At 34.4% G+C, this 17,213-nt stretch overlaps 1 protein-coding gene, 1 long non-coding RNA gene and 1 pseudogene across 6 annotated transcripts; 1 reads left to right on the top strand and 2 right to left on the bottom strand.

Annotated features, from left to right (window-relative positions):
• Positions 1–6,973: 6,973 nt before the first annotated feature.
• On the bottom strand, positions 6,974–7,574 carry LOC150033432 (auxin-responsive protein SAUR24 pseudogene; annotated as a pseudogene).
• Positions 7,575–8,139: 565 nt separating this feature from the next.
• On the top strand, positions 8,140–16,578 carry LOC120088354 (uncharacterized). Of its 5 annotated transcripts, XR_005484898.2 has the most exons (4): positions 8,165–8,721; positions 14,554–14,719; positions 15,737–15,794; positions 16,237–16,578. It is a non-coding gene; the product is annotated as an uncharacterized LOC120088354 (long non-coding RNA). The 5 variants fall into 5 exon arrangements; XR_005484897.2 differs by lacking the exon at positions 15,737–15,794 and having other exon boundaries at positions 8,169–8,721; XR_016523892.1 differs by lacking the exon at positions 14,554–14,719 and having other exon boundaries at positions 8,171–8,721.
• On the bottom strand, positions 13,007–13,557 carry LOC120088353 (auxin-responsive protein SAUR21-like). The gene has a single exon (XM_090305916.1). The coding sequence runs from the start codon at positions 13,462–13,464 to the stop codon at positions 13,177–13,179; it is 288 nt and encodes a 95-aa protein (XP_090162042.1). The 5' UTR covers positions 13,465–13,557; the 3' UTR covers positions 13,007–13,176.
• Positions 16,579–17,213: the final 635 nt, after the last annotated feature.

The following is a 17,213-nucleotide window of genomic DNA, read 5'->3' on the forward strand; positions in this document are numbered from 1 at the left end:
CTTATCATAGACTGAACCATGTCCAACAAGGTTCTGTTTCTCCTTTCTGATACACCATTCTACTGAAGCATACCTTGGGTCGAGAGTTGAGACGTAATTCTACGTTCTATCATACAATTCTAGAATTGGAGGTCCATATATTCTCCACCACGATCAGATCGTAGTGTTTTTATCTTCTTACCTAACAAGTTTTCAACTTCAGCCTTATACTCCTTGAACTTGTCAAGGGCTTCAGACTTACGTTGCATTAGGTATAGATACACGTACCTTAAATAATCATCTATGAAAGAGATGAAATATTCATGCCCACTTCGTGTCCTAACACTCATCAGACCACAGAGGTCATAATGTACAAGCTCCAAGGCGTCCTTGGCTTTGTAACCTTTTCCAGTAAAAGGTCGTTTGGTCATCTTGCCATCAAGGCATGATTCACGTACCGGCAAAGAGTTTTCTTCTAAACTCTTTAGAAGTCCACATTTCACCAACTGCTCAATCCTATTAAGGTTGATGTGACCTAACCTTAGATGCCAAAGATGGGCGTTGGACTTTTAGCTATTGTCGCTGTACTGAACATTTCAGTATTAAACAAGGCTTTTATGACTAACGACCTTAGTACATATAAATTACTTTCCATTGAACCAAAACCAATCTCCATTCCATTCTTGAAAATAAACACTTTACTCTCAGAAAAGGAGATGGTATAACCTTGTTCAATGAGACAAGAAACCGAGATTAAGTTCCTTTTGATATGAGGAACTACGAAAACATTATCCAGTAACAGATAACGTTTCTTGTCCAAAAATAACTTCAGCCTGCCTATAGCAACAGCTGAAACAACCTCACCAGTACCGACTCGAAGAGTCAACTCTCCCTGTGGTAACATTTGCCAGGAACTAAATCCTTGGTAAGAGGAACTGACGTGATTAGTAGTATTTGAATCAAGGATTCAGGCAAAATTATCATTCTCTACCAAACACGTCTCCAAGATCAATAAATCATATTTACTGTCTTTAGACAGTTTTCTCTTTTGAAGAGTAGTGGGATCAGTATCAAAACCTAAATAATCTCAAGTTCAATGTCAGAGAACACTTCTCTTCTATGAACTTTAACAGAGTCAACAACACTTGCTTTCTCTTCCTGGAGTTTAACTTGGGAACTGACATTACTGGTTTTGTCATCCATCCCTTTGTGTTCAAAAAGTAAGAACTAACGTTTAACAAATCTTGCAACGAGTCCATGATCTCACGTGCAATGACCATGTTCTCAACCCTTTTGGCCAAAGCATCAGGTATGCTAGCCAATATGTGAAGTCGGGCCAATGAATTAGCCTTCATCCACTTCATATGCATTACGAACACTTCGCGGTGCATCAAGAGTTGAGACTTGAGGACATTCCTCAACCATGGCAAACTGGAGGTCGTTTACCACAAAATACGTTTTACAAGACTCTTTTCACTGTATGTAACGGGTCAAACTAGAGGCATTTAACGGAAAATCAAACATGTTGCTGAAAAAACAAAAACACATTAACCTTTGTTAGGTTTCAAGCAAATATCCATTGAAAAACATACAACATCCAATATGGTTTAGCAAAACTAACATGAACCCCGTGTGATATCTAGTTTCGTAGTGACACTCCAAAGGTTTAGGACAAAAGCCGCCGAAGGGTGATCAATTTATTCCTCCTCTGAATTAAGACATTCTCAACCAACCATTAATACCAGAACAACTCTTGCTCCTATAACGATTAGCCATCATTGATTTTGTCAAGAAATCATTAATTTATTTAACAATTTTTCGTAAGCGTGATTTGCCATTTTAGGCCCTAGATTTCCGCCCTAAGCAGCCAATCCGAAGGGAAAAAATCTGATGAAGGCAAAAACTAAAGTGACCCTATCCATTTCTGGAGTTCACCTTGATATTGACCAACTGCACAAAACCCATCTGAAGGGAGATGCTCCCAGGGCGCCACGAGGGAGTACAGAATGATCTCACGCTGCGAACCAATGACAGAGACCATAGGACGTGTTGACACATACCCTTCACCCACTTACTATAAACACTCTCTCATCCACCTTGATATTGAATCATGTAAACACCATCCGAATGGGGATGCTCCCAGGGCACCATGAGGCCAAGCATGAATCTCACGACATGAACATTTAGGGAGAAACGTGAGTAGAATCATTGACATATTAGATACATCTCTTCCTCTCACTGAGTATTTTATAACTTAGGGTTTAGTTTACTTAGAAAAAACACGTCTAAGAATTTTAACTGAGTGACTTTTTAGGTTGCCCAAGAGTAACTTTTACCTTGGATAGTTTGAACAAGTTTTAATCATCATCCATTAAACTTTTTAATAGAGTCTTTGACCAACTATCACATGCTTGCAGAAAATCTATCTAATTCACCTTTCTAGATAGGTTCCCAGGTAGGGGTGTTCTGTTTTTGTCAGCTTAAGTACCCCAGCCTAGACAAAACCCACCTTAGACAAAAGGTCCCTTATAGATAGATTTAATACAATTTTAATCTTTTATGTCAATCAATTTAATCCTATTAAACTGATTTAAAAAGATTAAACTTAGGTTGCTAATCGCATTAGAACCTTTGAATTTAGGTCTATCTTAATCCAATTTTAAAACCCTTTTAAAACATGAGTTCACCCTAAATCAGCATGTAACTCTTTCTTATCGATTTTAGTTCTAATTTCTATTATAATGCTTATAACAGAAACAACCAAAACCATTCACAACGCAAAGCAAACACATACAAGACATTCACAACTTTTACAAATAGCCTAAGTGTCATGCTCCATGCATTGTTCATTCATTGCTACTTTTTATATAACTCTTATACAAATAAGCAACGAACCAACCAAGAAAACATGCTTCCATTCACCCTTATACTATAACGCTTATAATATAAAGATGATGCATGCATAAATATAACTCTTATATTTCATGATGCAGGCGCATGCTTTCTTGTAATTTGATCATGCCATATTATAACACTTATAATACATGATGCATGAATAATTGCACAACCTAAGGTGGATTTCAAACCTATATGTCATACACTATGCCATATAAACCACATACATCTCATGTATATTAAACAAAAGTTGATGAACCGGGAAAAAGTGCCTCAAATCCTCAAAACTAAAAGCTCACTATTACAAAGGCAAAGAGTCTCCGGTTCAAATAGGCAAACCAGGTCTTGAACTGTCTAGTTGAAGTTTGCATCTCCACTGTTCGTGTACCAAAACCCAAGTGATCGTCTACACGAAAGAGCAAACGCTTTACTCAATCGTTTACCTATACTTCCAGAGCTAAACGATTATGTACCTTTTACTATGCGATGAAGCACGTATGCGATCATGCAGCGCGCAATGCATAACGCAAACCTTAAACGATCGTCTAAATGACAATGATGCAGTGAAGCACAATTGTCTAAACGATCGCTGAGCAAGCTCTTAAGTATCATGAACTCTTATGTTTGTAAAAATTGAGTCCACGAGAACGAGTAGTGAAAGAGATTGATGGTGGTGAGAGTGAAAATAGAATAACTCTTATTTTATTCATAATAATGTGTACAGTTTACAAACTACGAGACTCCAGGAGAATTAGAACACCAATCCCAACAGAATGATTATGGGGAAGATGTTTAATCTATCTCTTGGCATGAAGATGATGCTATGAATTTGATAGAGGATAGACTTATATTCATATACATTTTGCACAAGTATAAATCTAACTTGTCTTGGAAAGCCCAAGGTCGAATGCAGGGAATCTAGAGTAAACTAACGCAGACTTGGTCTTTGAATCTATTGCAAAGGTTTACTAATTGGTCGATATGCGTAGGCTATGTACAAAAACTACTAGCACGCATGCAAGAGGAAGTAGGAGTTCAGGTAAAGGGGGAAAATGGTTCATGGATGATTGGATCGAGCGTTAGATGATATGCATTGATTTCCTAGTGAAAACAACAAACCTATATAAGCACAATGACAATGAAATGAAAATGGTGAAGATGTCTGCTAAAATCTAAGTGTACATGTGATGCGTTTGGAGCTTGTTCTTTGATTTATGTTCAACATCTCTCGATGTAGATGCCACACTTATTCTATCTCTAGGTTGCATGCATTAGGTAAAATGAACAGGCAAATGACATAAATATTTTTATCTCTAAAATTACTCACGTCCTAGCTTGATGCGTTCTACAGATAACTACTCTCTCGAGTAATTAATTACTTTTTCACTTCAATTAATTGATCAGGTGGATTCAAGCAACAAATTTTATGAAATTATCAAGCCAGAAGATTCACATACACAAACAACGTAATAAATTAACAGATGGAGATGTGAAGAATGGTTGAAATAGAGATTGAATTAAAGAATATGTCTTGATACATATGATCTTAATTCAATCAAGTAGGATAGTGAATGAGAATGCAAAGTAAAAAGAAGAAGTCAACCTACGGGGTTTAATCTTTTGTCCCCTTTGGCTTGGTTTTATGCTTGTTGTTGAAAACTAGGTAGAAGGGTTGAAGGAGATGTCTCTCTTAAGCTTTTCTTCGGTAGAACCTCGTTACCAACGATGGAAAATGACTATCGTCCCTCTTATTTCTTTCTTGCAGTCGGCAGAGATAAAGGATAAAAAATGTCTAACTCTCTAACTAATCTTGCTCATTCCTCAACTGCAGACAACATCTCTTTATATAAGCATCAGAATAACCACTTGGTGATGTGATTGCATTAAATTCCATACCCTGAGACAGCCACCTGCCATTCTGCCTAGATTAGACATTGCCAGTCAAATGCCCATGCTTGCAAGTTATGATTTAACGTTGATTGCATGAGCCAAATGTATCTATCATGCGTTGGGTAAGCTGGATGCATGATCCTTGCGTTGGTTTTGTCTGCAACACTTAGTAAATTTTTCTGATTCTTGCATTAAATTACATTAGTGATGCAATTTTTTTTTTTACTTAGAGGTCACTTTTGCATGAGTTTATCACATATATACAATGTCATATGCTTTTTTTTATTATGAACACATTTACATCACTTTTAATCATAATTATTCTAACTTTGAGTGAATAATAATTTGTATTTCTACAAATTATCATAGGGTTAACAAAATAAACTCTATCAACATGAGCATAGCTTAATTGGATAAAAAATTTTATCATAAACTTACAAAGTTCTTTCATTTTTTCACCTGCCAATCATTACAGGTCAACCTAATGATCATTATAGCAACAAGAAAATGAAGGTGACTTGAGGGATAAGTGTCAAACTCTATGATCACCGCCTATCTAGAAAATTAAAATTTTAAAGAGTTTTCTAGAATTATGCACAAGGTTTCATTGTTTTGTCCTGCTCTCCTTCTTTCTCCATTTAGAAGAGAAATTTTTTAGAAAGGTTTGAAATCTTGATCTCGTTGTTATAGAATTAACTAGAAGAGAAATCAACGGTCTTTTTAGTTTACTTTTGATTGGAGGTCTTGAATTTGTTATCTGGACAAGGTCTCGTTGACCGATTAATGAGTCAAAGTCTAGAGACGTAATTTGTATTTATATTTGTATTATTTATGATTTTGGCCCTAAAATTTAGAAGAGTACGTTATATATACTATCTAACTTTATTGGTGCATCTAAATCTGTAATATGATATTTTCTCTCTAAATAATAAATTGCTCTCTCTATCGGCTTGTAGACGTAAATAATACACTATTAGTGAATCACGTAAATTTCTATGTCGATTTCTCTTCACTGTACGTTTTATGTGTTTCTTTAATTGCCAATTTCTCAACAACTTGGTTGTTTTAAGACTTGTCTACTGGTTAACTAAAAGAGTACTGATATTCCAATGGCTAAGTGGGACTTTGGAGACTATTAGCTGAGTGTCCGAGTTGAATTCTTCACATGGCTTTACTGAACTCAGAAACATAACCGGTAACTCCAACCCATCTCCTTGTCCAAGCTGTCGTACTGAATTGAATGCTTTAAGACAAAGTGCATGAGAAAAAAAAAAAAAAAATCTCCATGTGGTCTGCTTATAATGAAAGAGCCTATTGTTGCATCCTTGGGCTCTGATGTCTGATTTGGTACATGCCATTGGCTCCCATTGGTCCATGCCTAGTTCATTGAGCCTCTCAGTTTGGAACAATGATGGTGGCTTGGACCGTCTCTTAGCCAATTAATGCCGCAACATTGTCAATTCGATTGGATTAGTTAGGTTAGAAATGGAAGGACCCTCATAACGACGAATAGTAAACGGTCAAGGCATGGCATCAAACAAAGAGTAAAATCTACAAAACAGAAACTCGTTATAGGCTAAGTCGTGGAATGGAAGAGAAGAGGAAAAATGAAATGGAGTGGAAAAATGATTTGTGTTTTCGAATGTTGAAGGCCATGCCTTTTATAGGCCTTTAACGTGGAACGGTAGAGAGAGAAAAAGACGGTGAGCCTCAGAACGTGCGTGGACAAAAGCGGCGGTGCGCGTGTGGGACATTCATCGAACCCACATTGGTCTATCTCCTCACTCCCTCCAAAACATGGTACCCACATTCATCGAACCCAGTTGCCCTGTGAGATTGATCAAAGTACGTTGGAATATCTTGAATCTATTATCTGATGCTTCAAAACTTAAGTTGTATTTGTGCGTATGTTATTTACAATTTTTGTCTTGAAGTTTTAGAGAAGTGCGCTATATAAATTCTCTGATTCTAGAGGCGCCTATGTAATATGTAAGATGATATTTCTCTCTAACAATAAAAAGTTGCTCTCTCTAACAATAATCTACACTTTGTGTCGATCACTCTACTGTTTACGGTTTTTGTTTTTCTTTGATTGTCGATTTTATTACAGATATCATTATTGGATGAAAATTTGATAACTTATAAGGGGTTAGTTTGGACTTGGACAAAGAAAAGAAAGAACACTGAATCATCTTGGAGCCTGTGCTGATTTTATATGAATTTTCTTTTGTTTGGATTGCTCTAATTTTTATACAGAAAAACAATATACAATGATATTCTGCTTTGGTTCTCTTCAAACAAGAATGAAAAGAGAAGTTGGTAAAATTATTCCATTCTCTCTTTTGGTGGGAAATTGTAGCTTTTATGTTGCTCTACTTTTGAAGAGGTATGCAATCTTGAAGAAGATCAATGAAAGCATCTTCTTTACAGGGAATTGTCAAACCCCCACTTGGATGGTTGAACCCAAACTCTTCTTCAGCTCTGTTAAGCAAACTTAGAAATGAAGGATGATTCAAGTTTGATACCGGCACCACAAATTGCTTCCTTCGAATCTCTCCCACATAAGCTGCAATGTGGCCTTTGGGAATGTTGGAACGACATCTTGTTGAAACAGATTGCATTCTGAATATTTGTTTGGCATTGAGGAGTGAGTTTGAATGGTTTTGTCTCTAAGAAATTGATGTAAAAATGAGAAGTTGCAGACCCTGAATGAGAATTTGTTGATGTTTGGTGTGGATTTATAGAATGCAAATGGAGAGGAGATGAGCACAAAAGACTAGGAAATGGGTGTCAAAGTGGACCCACTTCATCAAATGCTCACATGGGATTGCTCTATTGGTTGAAGCACTCTCTTTTTTAAATGGTTTTTACTGTTTTTTTAATTGAGTTTTCACCAAATATTAGAAATTCAAGGAAATGAGAACTTCAAGCACTATAAAAAGAGTTTATATTTTTTGTTTCAAATTATTCTAATACTTTAAGCTTGGTATACTAGCTTGGTTATGTGAGTGATATAATGATTTGAGAGTGCTATTGTAATTGGTGTTAGAGAGAGATTTATGTGTGATTGTAATAATATTTTACGTGGTAGAATTTATTTGGTCCGTGGTTTTTTCTTCTGTTTAAAGTTTTTCTACCTGAATTCTTGTATTCCTAGTTTTGTTGCTTTCTTTTAATTTATCTGTTTATTTCTAGCTGTGGGTCTTTTTCTCTATGCCCCATGTTTTGGTGTGTAGACCCCTCTTGCTCCAAGAAAAGGAAGCCATAGTCCAATTTCAAAACTAAATGGCTGATCTGTTTGACAAGTTACTGTTTCAATGGACCCAGTGCAATGGCTGAGAATAGACTCGTGAACAGTGAGATAGGGCCCAAATTTCGGTCGAAAAATCAGACAGATCCACAGCTCGTCAGCGTGGAAGTCATAAAAGATGTTGCAATTTCGTCAACATAGGGGGCGTGTTGTCTGAATGATGTTTATATTTGAAGACTTTGACATTCAAAGATTTTTATTATTTATGTCGCGTAAACTATTAGAAATCGGCCCGATCTCGTGATTGATTTCCTTGATTCTTCCATGTTGATCAAGGAAACAAATCATGGCCCTCTTCACTATCTGGTCAGTATGCTAATTCTCTTTCAGTTCTTAACATCCCATTGCTATAAGATTCAGTCATTGAGTTCTTAACATCAAGCAATGGTTTCTGCTGATGCCTCTTTGATGGAAAGGTCTACTTGGCAGCAGCATTAGCTCCGAGAACTTCTAAGTAGTTCCGAGACCAATCGGAACTGAAACGCGGCCGTAAGCTATGTGCAAACTTCTTCATTTCACAACAACCAAGTCTCAAGAATGGAAGGAGGGAATACATTGGGGGTTTAGATCAATGTTATTGCAAAGGTTGTCAGAGTTGCAGTCTCAAAGGACATGCTAAAGACCAACAAGCTCAAACTCTAATCCAGGTTCTTAATTTATGGACTTATTAATTTCCCCTTTTAAATTTGTTCTGTCAAGAGAATGGAAGTTTATTTCTCTTGAGCAACATCATATTTGGGAATGAAGATGAAAGTATAGAGTGAAAGGTTAAGTTCATCGTGTCAAAGCAGCTTTAGTGCATGTTTGGTAGTGATTTTAAAATTATTAAATTCACTTTTATATGTTTAAAATCACTCTAAAATACACTTTGAATCACTCAAAATCAATTAGTTATTTAATTTTTTACTTTTAAATTCAATTTTCATTCTATTAAAATTGATTTTGAATTACTAAAAGCAATTTTGGAGTAATTTTGAAAAGGACAAAAGCGGATTTAAACATTTCAGAATCATTCTAGAATATGCAATTATGTTCGGCTGATGGCTGGCTGGTCATTTTTGGTTGAGTTCACAATTTTTTTAATAAAATAGAGGAAGGGTATTAATGGATAATGTTTTTTGCTTGAATTTTTCTCAGTTATGCCTAAACTGTGGCTATGTATAGTTATTTTTTTTCTATACTCTTGAATGCATAAATAAATCTCAATTAGTTTGCTGGTATACCCATATGAGGATAAGTTGTAGGTCCTTTCTCATGAGAACTTGCTAGATGTTACGATAATAAAATTACTTTTATTCATCAACTTAAAACTCTTGGGTCAACTGTGATTTAACATAATATCAGAGTAAGTGATTCAAGAAGTCGTGTGTTCAAACTCAAAGTCCTGTAATGTTATTTCCTTTCCAATTAATATTGATTCTCACTTGTTGGGTCTTATACATATTTCAAACCCACAAGCCACCAACTTAAGCTTTTTGGTCAATAAGTGGTTTAACATGGTATCACCTTCACTCATCAACTTAAGTTTTATAGATTTAATACAATTAATTTTGAGATGGAACCCTATGTTATCTAATAGAATGTTCACATAGACTTGTCTTACACAAAAAAGATTGGAACATTCTGCTGCATACCATAACTTTTCTCTGCTTTTCCTCTAACTTAACCTCCTTCTTGTATTTTGTTTTTTTGTTTTTTTGTTTTTTTTAACATTAAGAATATGTTTAGAATGACTTGCTAAATGCTTAGAAATACTTTTTTACATAAACGATTCTACTGTTCGTCGGGATGGAATGACAGGATTCGAATGTTTCATTTAGATCTCTCACAAGAGAGTTCAAATGCTTTATACTTCTGACTGCTTGAACTTACAATTATTTAGCCATCCTTCATTAAGCAACACACCTTCAGCTCAAATGGTGTCTCCTCTGTTGGGTGGTTGCCTTGAAAAATCTAGTGAAATCTTCCAATGAAACTCAACCTTGAAATAGGTTCTATTCTTCAAAATGACAAATTTGTAAAACACACAACAGAAATACAAGTAAATCCTTAAAATCTACACCAAATACGAGTTTGCTTGAACCCAAAAAAACCCTTAAAGCAAAGTTTCCATACTATAGCTCATTAGAGAACTACAATAACCAAAAAAAAAACTTGGTTCTTAGTTCTTATTGGAGAGGCAGGGTGGCTTGATATATCTCAGCCTCTTACTAGGTTTCATTCAAGCATCCAATATTGTTGTCCGCTTGATCTTTTTAGTTATATCCGTAGAGTATGACCAAAGACCTACTTTAGCTAGAAAAGAAGAAGATCATAGGCAATAAATGGGGGACTACAACTTCATTGATATGAGACTTGTCAAGTCGAACAAAAATAAAACTATGAGAATTTATACGTAAAGTTGACAATAAGATACCATTATGGAAATATGTGAATCATTCTAATGAGTCAAAAGAAAAATATTGTCCATCAGATGTTGCATTTCTTGTGTAGATTCTTTAGAGAAAGGAATAAGATAGCCTTATCTTATATTCGTCTTTTTAATCTTTGAAATTTGGACTCTTTTTTAATGCCCCTTGTTTTCCTTGTAGTCTTAGTTATGTAAAGTTCATTAGGTATACCATACTAGTGTCAAATAATCCACATCACTCTAATGTTTTGTCTTAAAATTCTTTAGTTGCAATTTCCCCTTCTATTATTCTTGTTAGTCACCAAAAAAAAAAAACTTCCCAATTTCCTCAATGATTCTCTTTGGGGATGACTCTCTTTCTTCTGATTTACCATATAATTTGATAAGCTAGTTCCTCTTCTCTCTCATATCCAAAGAATTGCTTTAATACCCTTTTGTTACTCTCATTTGTAAGTCTTCGTATGATTTTCTAGTTTCTATTTTTCCTTCTGTTAAAGTGTTGATAGAGCATTAAATTTACCTTCACTCATCAACTTAAGCTTTTGGGTCAATCGATGATTTAACATGGTACCAAAACAGAAAATCTTTTGTTCAAACCCCTACAAGGTTATTTCCTCCCAAATTGATATTGATTCCACTTGTTGGGTCTTCTACGAATTTTCAAGCCCACAAGTAGGAGTGTTAAAAAAACTTAATGATCCGAAAAAATAGATCAATTTAACCCAATCCGTGCGGTTTGAGTTAGGTTATCAACTCATTTGGGTTGGGTTGGGTTCAAATAAATGAAAATTTTATGGGTTGGGTTGGTTCATGGGTTCACCTAGTATAACCCAAACCAACCCGAATTTATTATTAACTTTAAAATGTATTTTTTATTACTTATAACACAATTATTTATACATATATTTATTTTAATTTTATTTAATTCCAATATTTTTTGAATAATTTATTCTTCAGCAACTCTTAAAAATAGTTTCCTAGCACTTTAGAAAGAATTTTTTTTTACATATTTACGTTTTGCTTCTTTTTAAAACAAAATTTTAAATAAATAACCCGACTAACCCGAACCAACCCAACTCAAATATTTCATGATTGGGTTGGGTTGGGTCCATTTTTCAATAAGGGTTATTTGGGTTGACGAAATTTATAATCCGAAAAATTGGGTTAGATCTAAAAAGTCTTTCAAACCAATCCAATCCATGAACACCCCTGCCCACAAGTGAAGGTGAGTATTATAGTAGTTAATGTAATATTAAATTTACCTTCACCTATCATCTAAATTTTTTAGTCAATTGATAATTTAACACCTTCCATCTTTCCTTCTTTTCCTTTCTTCACCATTCTGTTTCTAAAAACTTTATGCAACTTGAAAGAACTTTTAGTTAGGTTGGTTGTGAAGAATATCCTCAAATGAATCCTCCACCCAATGCAAACCAATTAGAAAAGAAAGAAAATCTTCTTTCTTCTCTCACATTGATCTCATTACCATTAGAACTAGTCACTAATCTAATGGAAAAGGACTTGTTTTAAACCTCAAATTGATTGAAGTCCATGGAATATTTCATCCTTATACTCCATTATTGAGGAGAAAATTGAAATCATCCCAAGTGAAAGAAAAATTCTTTCAATCAAAGATTTTGGTAAGAAATCAAGCTTTCATTGAGAAAGAATGAGACAAGTACAAAGGCAAAGCAAAGGAGCCCAAAAAAACTACAAAAAGGGCCTCTAATCCAATAAAATCAAACCGATATCATAATTACAAAAGATTCTATTAATTGATACCCATAACGAGGCATTAAACCTTGTTCTTTCCATTAGAGTTATATAGTACCTTCACATAGATAGAGTCCATTTTTTATACATTAGATTCAAAGTTCTCGACTCTCAAATTTTTGTTGGATCATTTCATGCTACAAAGACAACGATATATATATTGACATAAATTATGTGTGTAAAGTATGAGTCATTTATATGTTTTTGAAAAATAAATTCAACCAAATTGTCCTAGTTTATTGATGCTCTTCGACGAAATCCTTAGATCTTTGTTTACAACACAACTTTCAAAATGAGCATTAGAGAGTAAAGGAAGCCTCTCCTACGTTTACTTAATTGTCGTGTAATTTCTGTACATAGTATTGCAATTTAACTACTGATGTGGATAATATATGGTTTCTTTGTCCCAAAAAAGTGTTTAGATCACCAATCAACCCAAAAACTTAAGCTTATAGGTGAAAGTAAATTAAATATTATATTATCTAACACTTTCCTTCACTTGTGGACTTGAGATATATGGAAGACCCAACAAATAGAAATCAATATTAGTAGGAGGAAATAACATTGCAGGGTTTGAAAACATAGCCTCTTGGACTATTCGCTCTGATACCACGTTAAATCACCGATTGATCCAAAAACTTAAACTAATAGGTGAATGTAAATCTAATATTATATCATCTAACGAAGTGCACTCACTAGTAGACTATTAAAAACCAAACAAGAGAATAAAACAACTGATGGAGAATTGCTTTGTTTGTATCATGACTTGGTGGGAAATTCACCAAGGAAATGCCACTAAACATGAAGCAACATAGTATAACTTTCCTTTCATACAACATTTGAATGAATCAGAACACCAACAAATGGTGAAAAAAAATGTTGTAAAAAAATTGTTGGATAGCCTTTGTTGTCCTTCCTTTTATGACTGTTGAAATCTAGAAGTAAGATCTACAAAGGCATCTTCTTTGCAAGGAATAGTTAAACCTCCTTGGGGATGATGGAATCCAAACTCTTCCTCAGCATGGCTGAGAAGTTGTTTGAATGAAGGATGGTTTAGGAAAGATATCGGAACCACGAAACGTTTCCTTTGAATATCGATCTCGCCTACATAAACAGCAATATGACCTCTTGGTACATTTGACTGGTTTTTCATCTTTAGAATTTGCTTGGCATGATGAATCAAAGACGATGGCAAACGAATCCCCATTGCTAAATTCTTCGTCGACTCGAGAACACGTCTAAAGAAGAGGCAAGCAAGCGAGCGCCCTCTAAAAAAATTTCTTTGGTTTATGAATATGTTTCGAGTGTTTGAAGGCTCATTTGAAGTTCGTATATATAGACTTTTTCCCCCTAAAAAAAGAGCTGTTTTTTTGTGATTGCTGATCTGTTCTTGCTGAATTTCTAATGAATGTGGGGTATTCAAGACTGTTGTTGGGAAGACCTCCTCACATGGCTTTGATCAACATAGAAAAGAACTCTACATTTCTCTCTCTTTCACACAAAACAAAGACTGTACAAGGAAATTGCATATCCATGTGATTGACTTTCTGGGAAAGAGCTAATGGCTACATCATTGAACCTAATTTTCAGGTTAAATGAGAGAGGGGATGGATAATGAATTCATCGAATCAAAAATTATATCGTGTTTCGGTACGAATCAGTCCTTCTTCATAAAGACCAGCTGGTTGAATTTTAAAGACAGACAATGGAACAAGGATGAGTTATGCTTTTCATTGTCTAAGGGAGTTAAAGTAGTTGTATCTACTTTGAGCAGCTGGCATAGCTGGATTTTCATAGCTCTAACTATGAGATGGATTGAATCTTATTATACATTGTGGTTTTTGTGGGACTCTAAAGACTGCAGTGTGTCGATGTTTCGTTTCTGTTGAGAAAATGAAATCGATAAAGAATAATAATGTCGTGAAAACACTAATTAGAGTCTCAGTGTTTGTTAAACAAAAAGAAGATACTAGAAAATATTATGAAATAGACAAATAAAGATAAACGGAAAAAGCGTAAACAATAAATATTCAACTTACAGATTTACGTGGTTCATTAACAGTGTGTTAACTATGTTCAAGAGAACATAGGATTAGAAAGTTTATATAGCACACTTCTTTAGATCCTAGTATCATAAACATAAATAACATAAAGATCGCAAATACTCATGTACTTGGTTGTTCAGAACACTAGATAACAAATTCAAGGTATTTCAACGAAAAATGAGAGAGTGAAATCCAATGGATGAATAAACTTCTTATTGAAGTAAAAAAATGTTGATTATAACCCGTGACAGGTGGTAGCCAATGGCAATGTACAACTTTTTTCCAAACTAGCAACCTCGACGTGTAGCACCCAATGAACTCATTGGCAGATGGAGCGAGAAAGTGAGATAAAAAAGGGAAAGAGCAAGAGAGGAAAAGAGAGAACAAATGCGGGAAAAAATTGATATGTTGGCAAAGGTTAGAACATTTTATTTTGAAAAAGTCGGTCAAATTTCATTTGAGTCCAATTTCTTAGGTCATCCATAAAAAAAAACTCCCGTAAAAGATATATTTTTAACATTGATCAAAAGTACAACTCCATTAAAGAAAAATGAAAGTGTCACATACTATCAGTAGAAAGCTTTCTAACAAACAAAGCTTGAATTATTAGCTTCACTTGTCTTAGAGAGCAATTTGAATGTTATGATTAACTTTTGATAATGTAGCTTGATAACACAGAGATAACAACTAAAACCAAATGGGGTTATGAACTTTGAAATGGAAAAGTTTTGATAAGAATTGTTTAGTGGTATTTCTCTCTTTTGGAGCTTTGGAATTTGGCAATACTTCTGGTTTCTTAATTTCCGTTTAGTAATTATTTGATTTTTAATTTATAGTTTTTTTTTTTAAATTATGCTTGTTTTCTCACAATTTTTCACTTGTAATTTTCAAATTTTGTTACGTAAACATACATCCATCAACTCCTTAAATTGGTGTAAACATTATTGAAGTTTGCACATTTACTTATCAAGTAACTTTATTTGTTATTTTTTTATTTTTTTTACTTTCCACATTTTTTAGGAATCCTTCCTTACCTCTATTTCTACTTTTTATATTTATCAAGTAACTTATCTTCCTTTCTTGATCTACTTTTAACAATTATTGAGGAACTCCATCTTACAATTTTAGGAAAATTGTCGGTTTTGACCCAAAATTTTTTTCCCATTCAAAAGTAATCTCATCCTTAAAATCTAATTTTTTTTTTATCCCTTCTTCCAATTTTCAAACTTTAAGTGGGGGTACCCACCACATAAAAAGACATTTTACTCCCGAATAAATGATCATTCAATTGTCTTGAATATGAAATCACCTAACTTACCTAACTCACATATCTTAAAATAGAAACTTCAATCTTCAATTTCACATTTTGTTTTCAATAATAGAATGCTTTACGTAAGTTAAGGGTCCCAACCTCAGAGGAATAATCTTTTTCAGAGGGTCCAAAGTTCAGAGGAACAATTTCTTTCCTCTTTGAGAGTTCCAAAAGAAACAGGTATGTTGAAAGGTAGTTTTTTTTTTTTTTTTTAAAGTCATGAAAATGGAGCAAAAAATTACTTTTTAAAGAAAGTTTTCAGTAAGCAACAAAATTCTTATTTTTTTTTTACTTGTATACGTGGAGTATTGTTACGTTTTAGAAGAAAAAGTGAAGAGAAAATTGAAAAATGAAAGTACTAGAACATGAAAAGTCTCGCGAAGTTGTCTTTCTCGTGAAGATGACTTTGTCTAACTTCACGAGACAACTCTTTTGTTCAACTTTTGTCTCATGCAATTGGACCAATCGAGCTGTCTCGTGAAGTTGATCAGGTCAACTTTCTCGTGAAGTTGACCAAGTCAGCTCTCTCGTGAAGTCAACTTTCTCCTAAGTTTTTTTTTTTTTTTTTTAGTATTTATGTATACATTTCCTTCTAGCCAATAAGTTTTATTTTCACTTGCAGAATGCCTCGTTTGTCTACTACGATAGCATTTGGAATGAGGATGAACGAGAATGTGCAGGTGGTAATCTAGAGGGTTTGAATGTAAGAGGTGACATTTACTTTCAAGACTTCTTGTTGGAGGTGTATAATCTAAGTGGGATTGACCCAAAAAACCACGATCTCACCCTAAGATGTCTATAAAATTTTGGATCTAGGGTTCCTACGTATTTGATACGAAATGATCAAGAAATTAGGTTCTTTTTAAATGGTGAGGATGCATGTAGACCCACTATATATTTATCAATGAAATCCAAACTTATGTATTGCGAGAATGATTTAAAGAACCCCAGTTGCTCATACCAATCAAGCTTTCCATACAATTTAGCCCAAGAATATCCATCCCCTTATATCCTACACAACCTTCCTTTGAAAAAAATTATTCATCAGAGACTATGCTACATCACTAACCTTTTTAGATAATAATGTTGCCCCATATAACCTATCTGATGACAGTTTCTTTGTTTATCCATACAATCCCAAGGATAATGGTTCATCCTCCTCAATGTACAGTGAGGAGAATATTGGTTGTGCAGACGGGGGGTTTGGGCATAATGTAAGTGAGGAGGATGACATAGAAGATGAAAATGTACGTGTTGAAGGGGTTCTTGAGCATGGTGTAGGAGAGGAGAACGTGAATTTTGTTAAAATGTTAAATACCTATTCGTGTCACAAAACAAGGTACAATGTTAAAATCCCTAGTGAAATAAAATACCTTTAAAAAGGACGAATTTCACAAGAAAGAAGCCAGAGAGCCATGACCAAAAGACAAATTTTGTGCAGTTTGCAAAAAAGCTTAAGTTGCACTCTCTGTGGGTTTGTCTCGTGAAGTTGAGTTGATTTCTGTCTTTTGTGTCGTAAAGTTGATTTGAAGTCAGTCTTCTACCTCTCGTGAAGTTGAGTTTGTTGGGTTTTATGTCCTAAAACTTGTAGATAGTAAA

This window comes from Benincasa hispida, chromosome 10 (genome assembly GCF_027475165.1).
Source record: "Benincasa hispida cultivar pf3 chromosome 10, pf3_genome.v1.1, whole genome shotgun sequence".
NCBI classification, from domain to species: domain Eukaryota; kingdom Viridiplantae; phylum Streptophyta; class Magnoliopsida; order Cucurbitales; family Cucurbitaceae; genus Benincasa; species Benincasa hispida.

Coding starts and splice junctions, on each gene's coding strand:
- LOC120088353 (XM_090305916.1), bottom strand. CDS start 13,464: ATGGGGATTCGTTTGCCATCGTCTTTGATTCATCATGCCAAGCAAATT.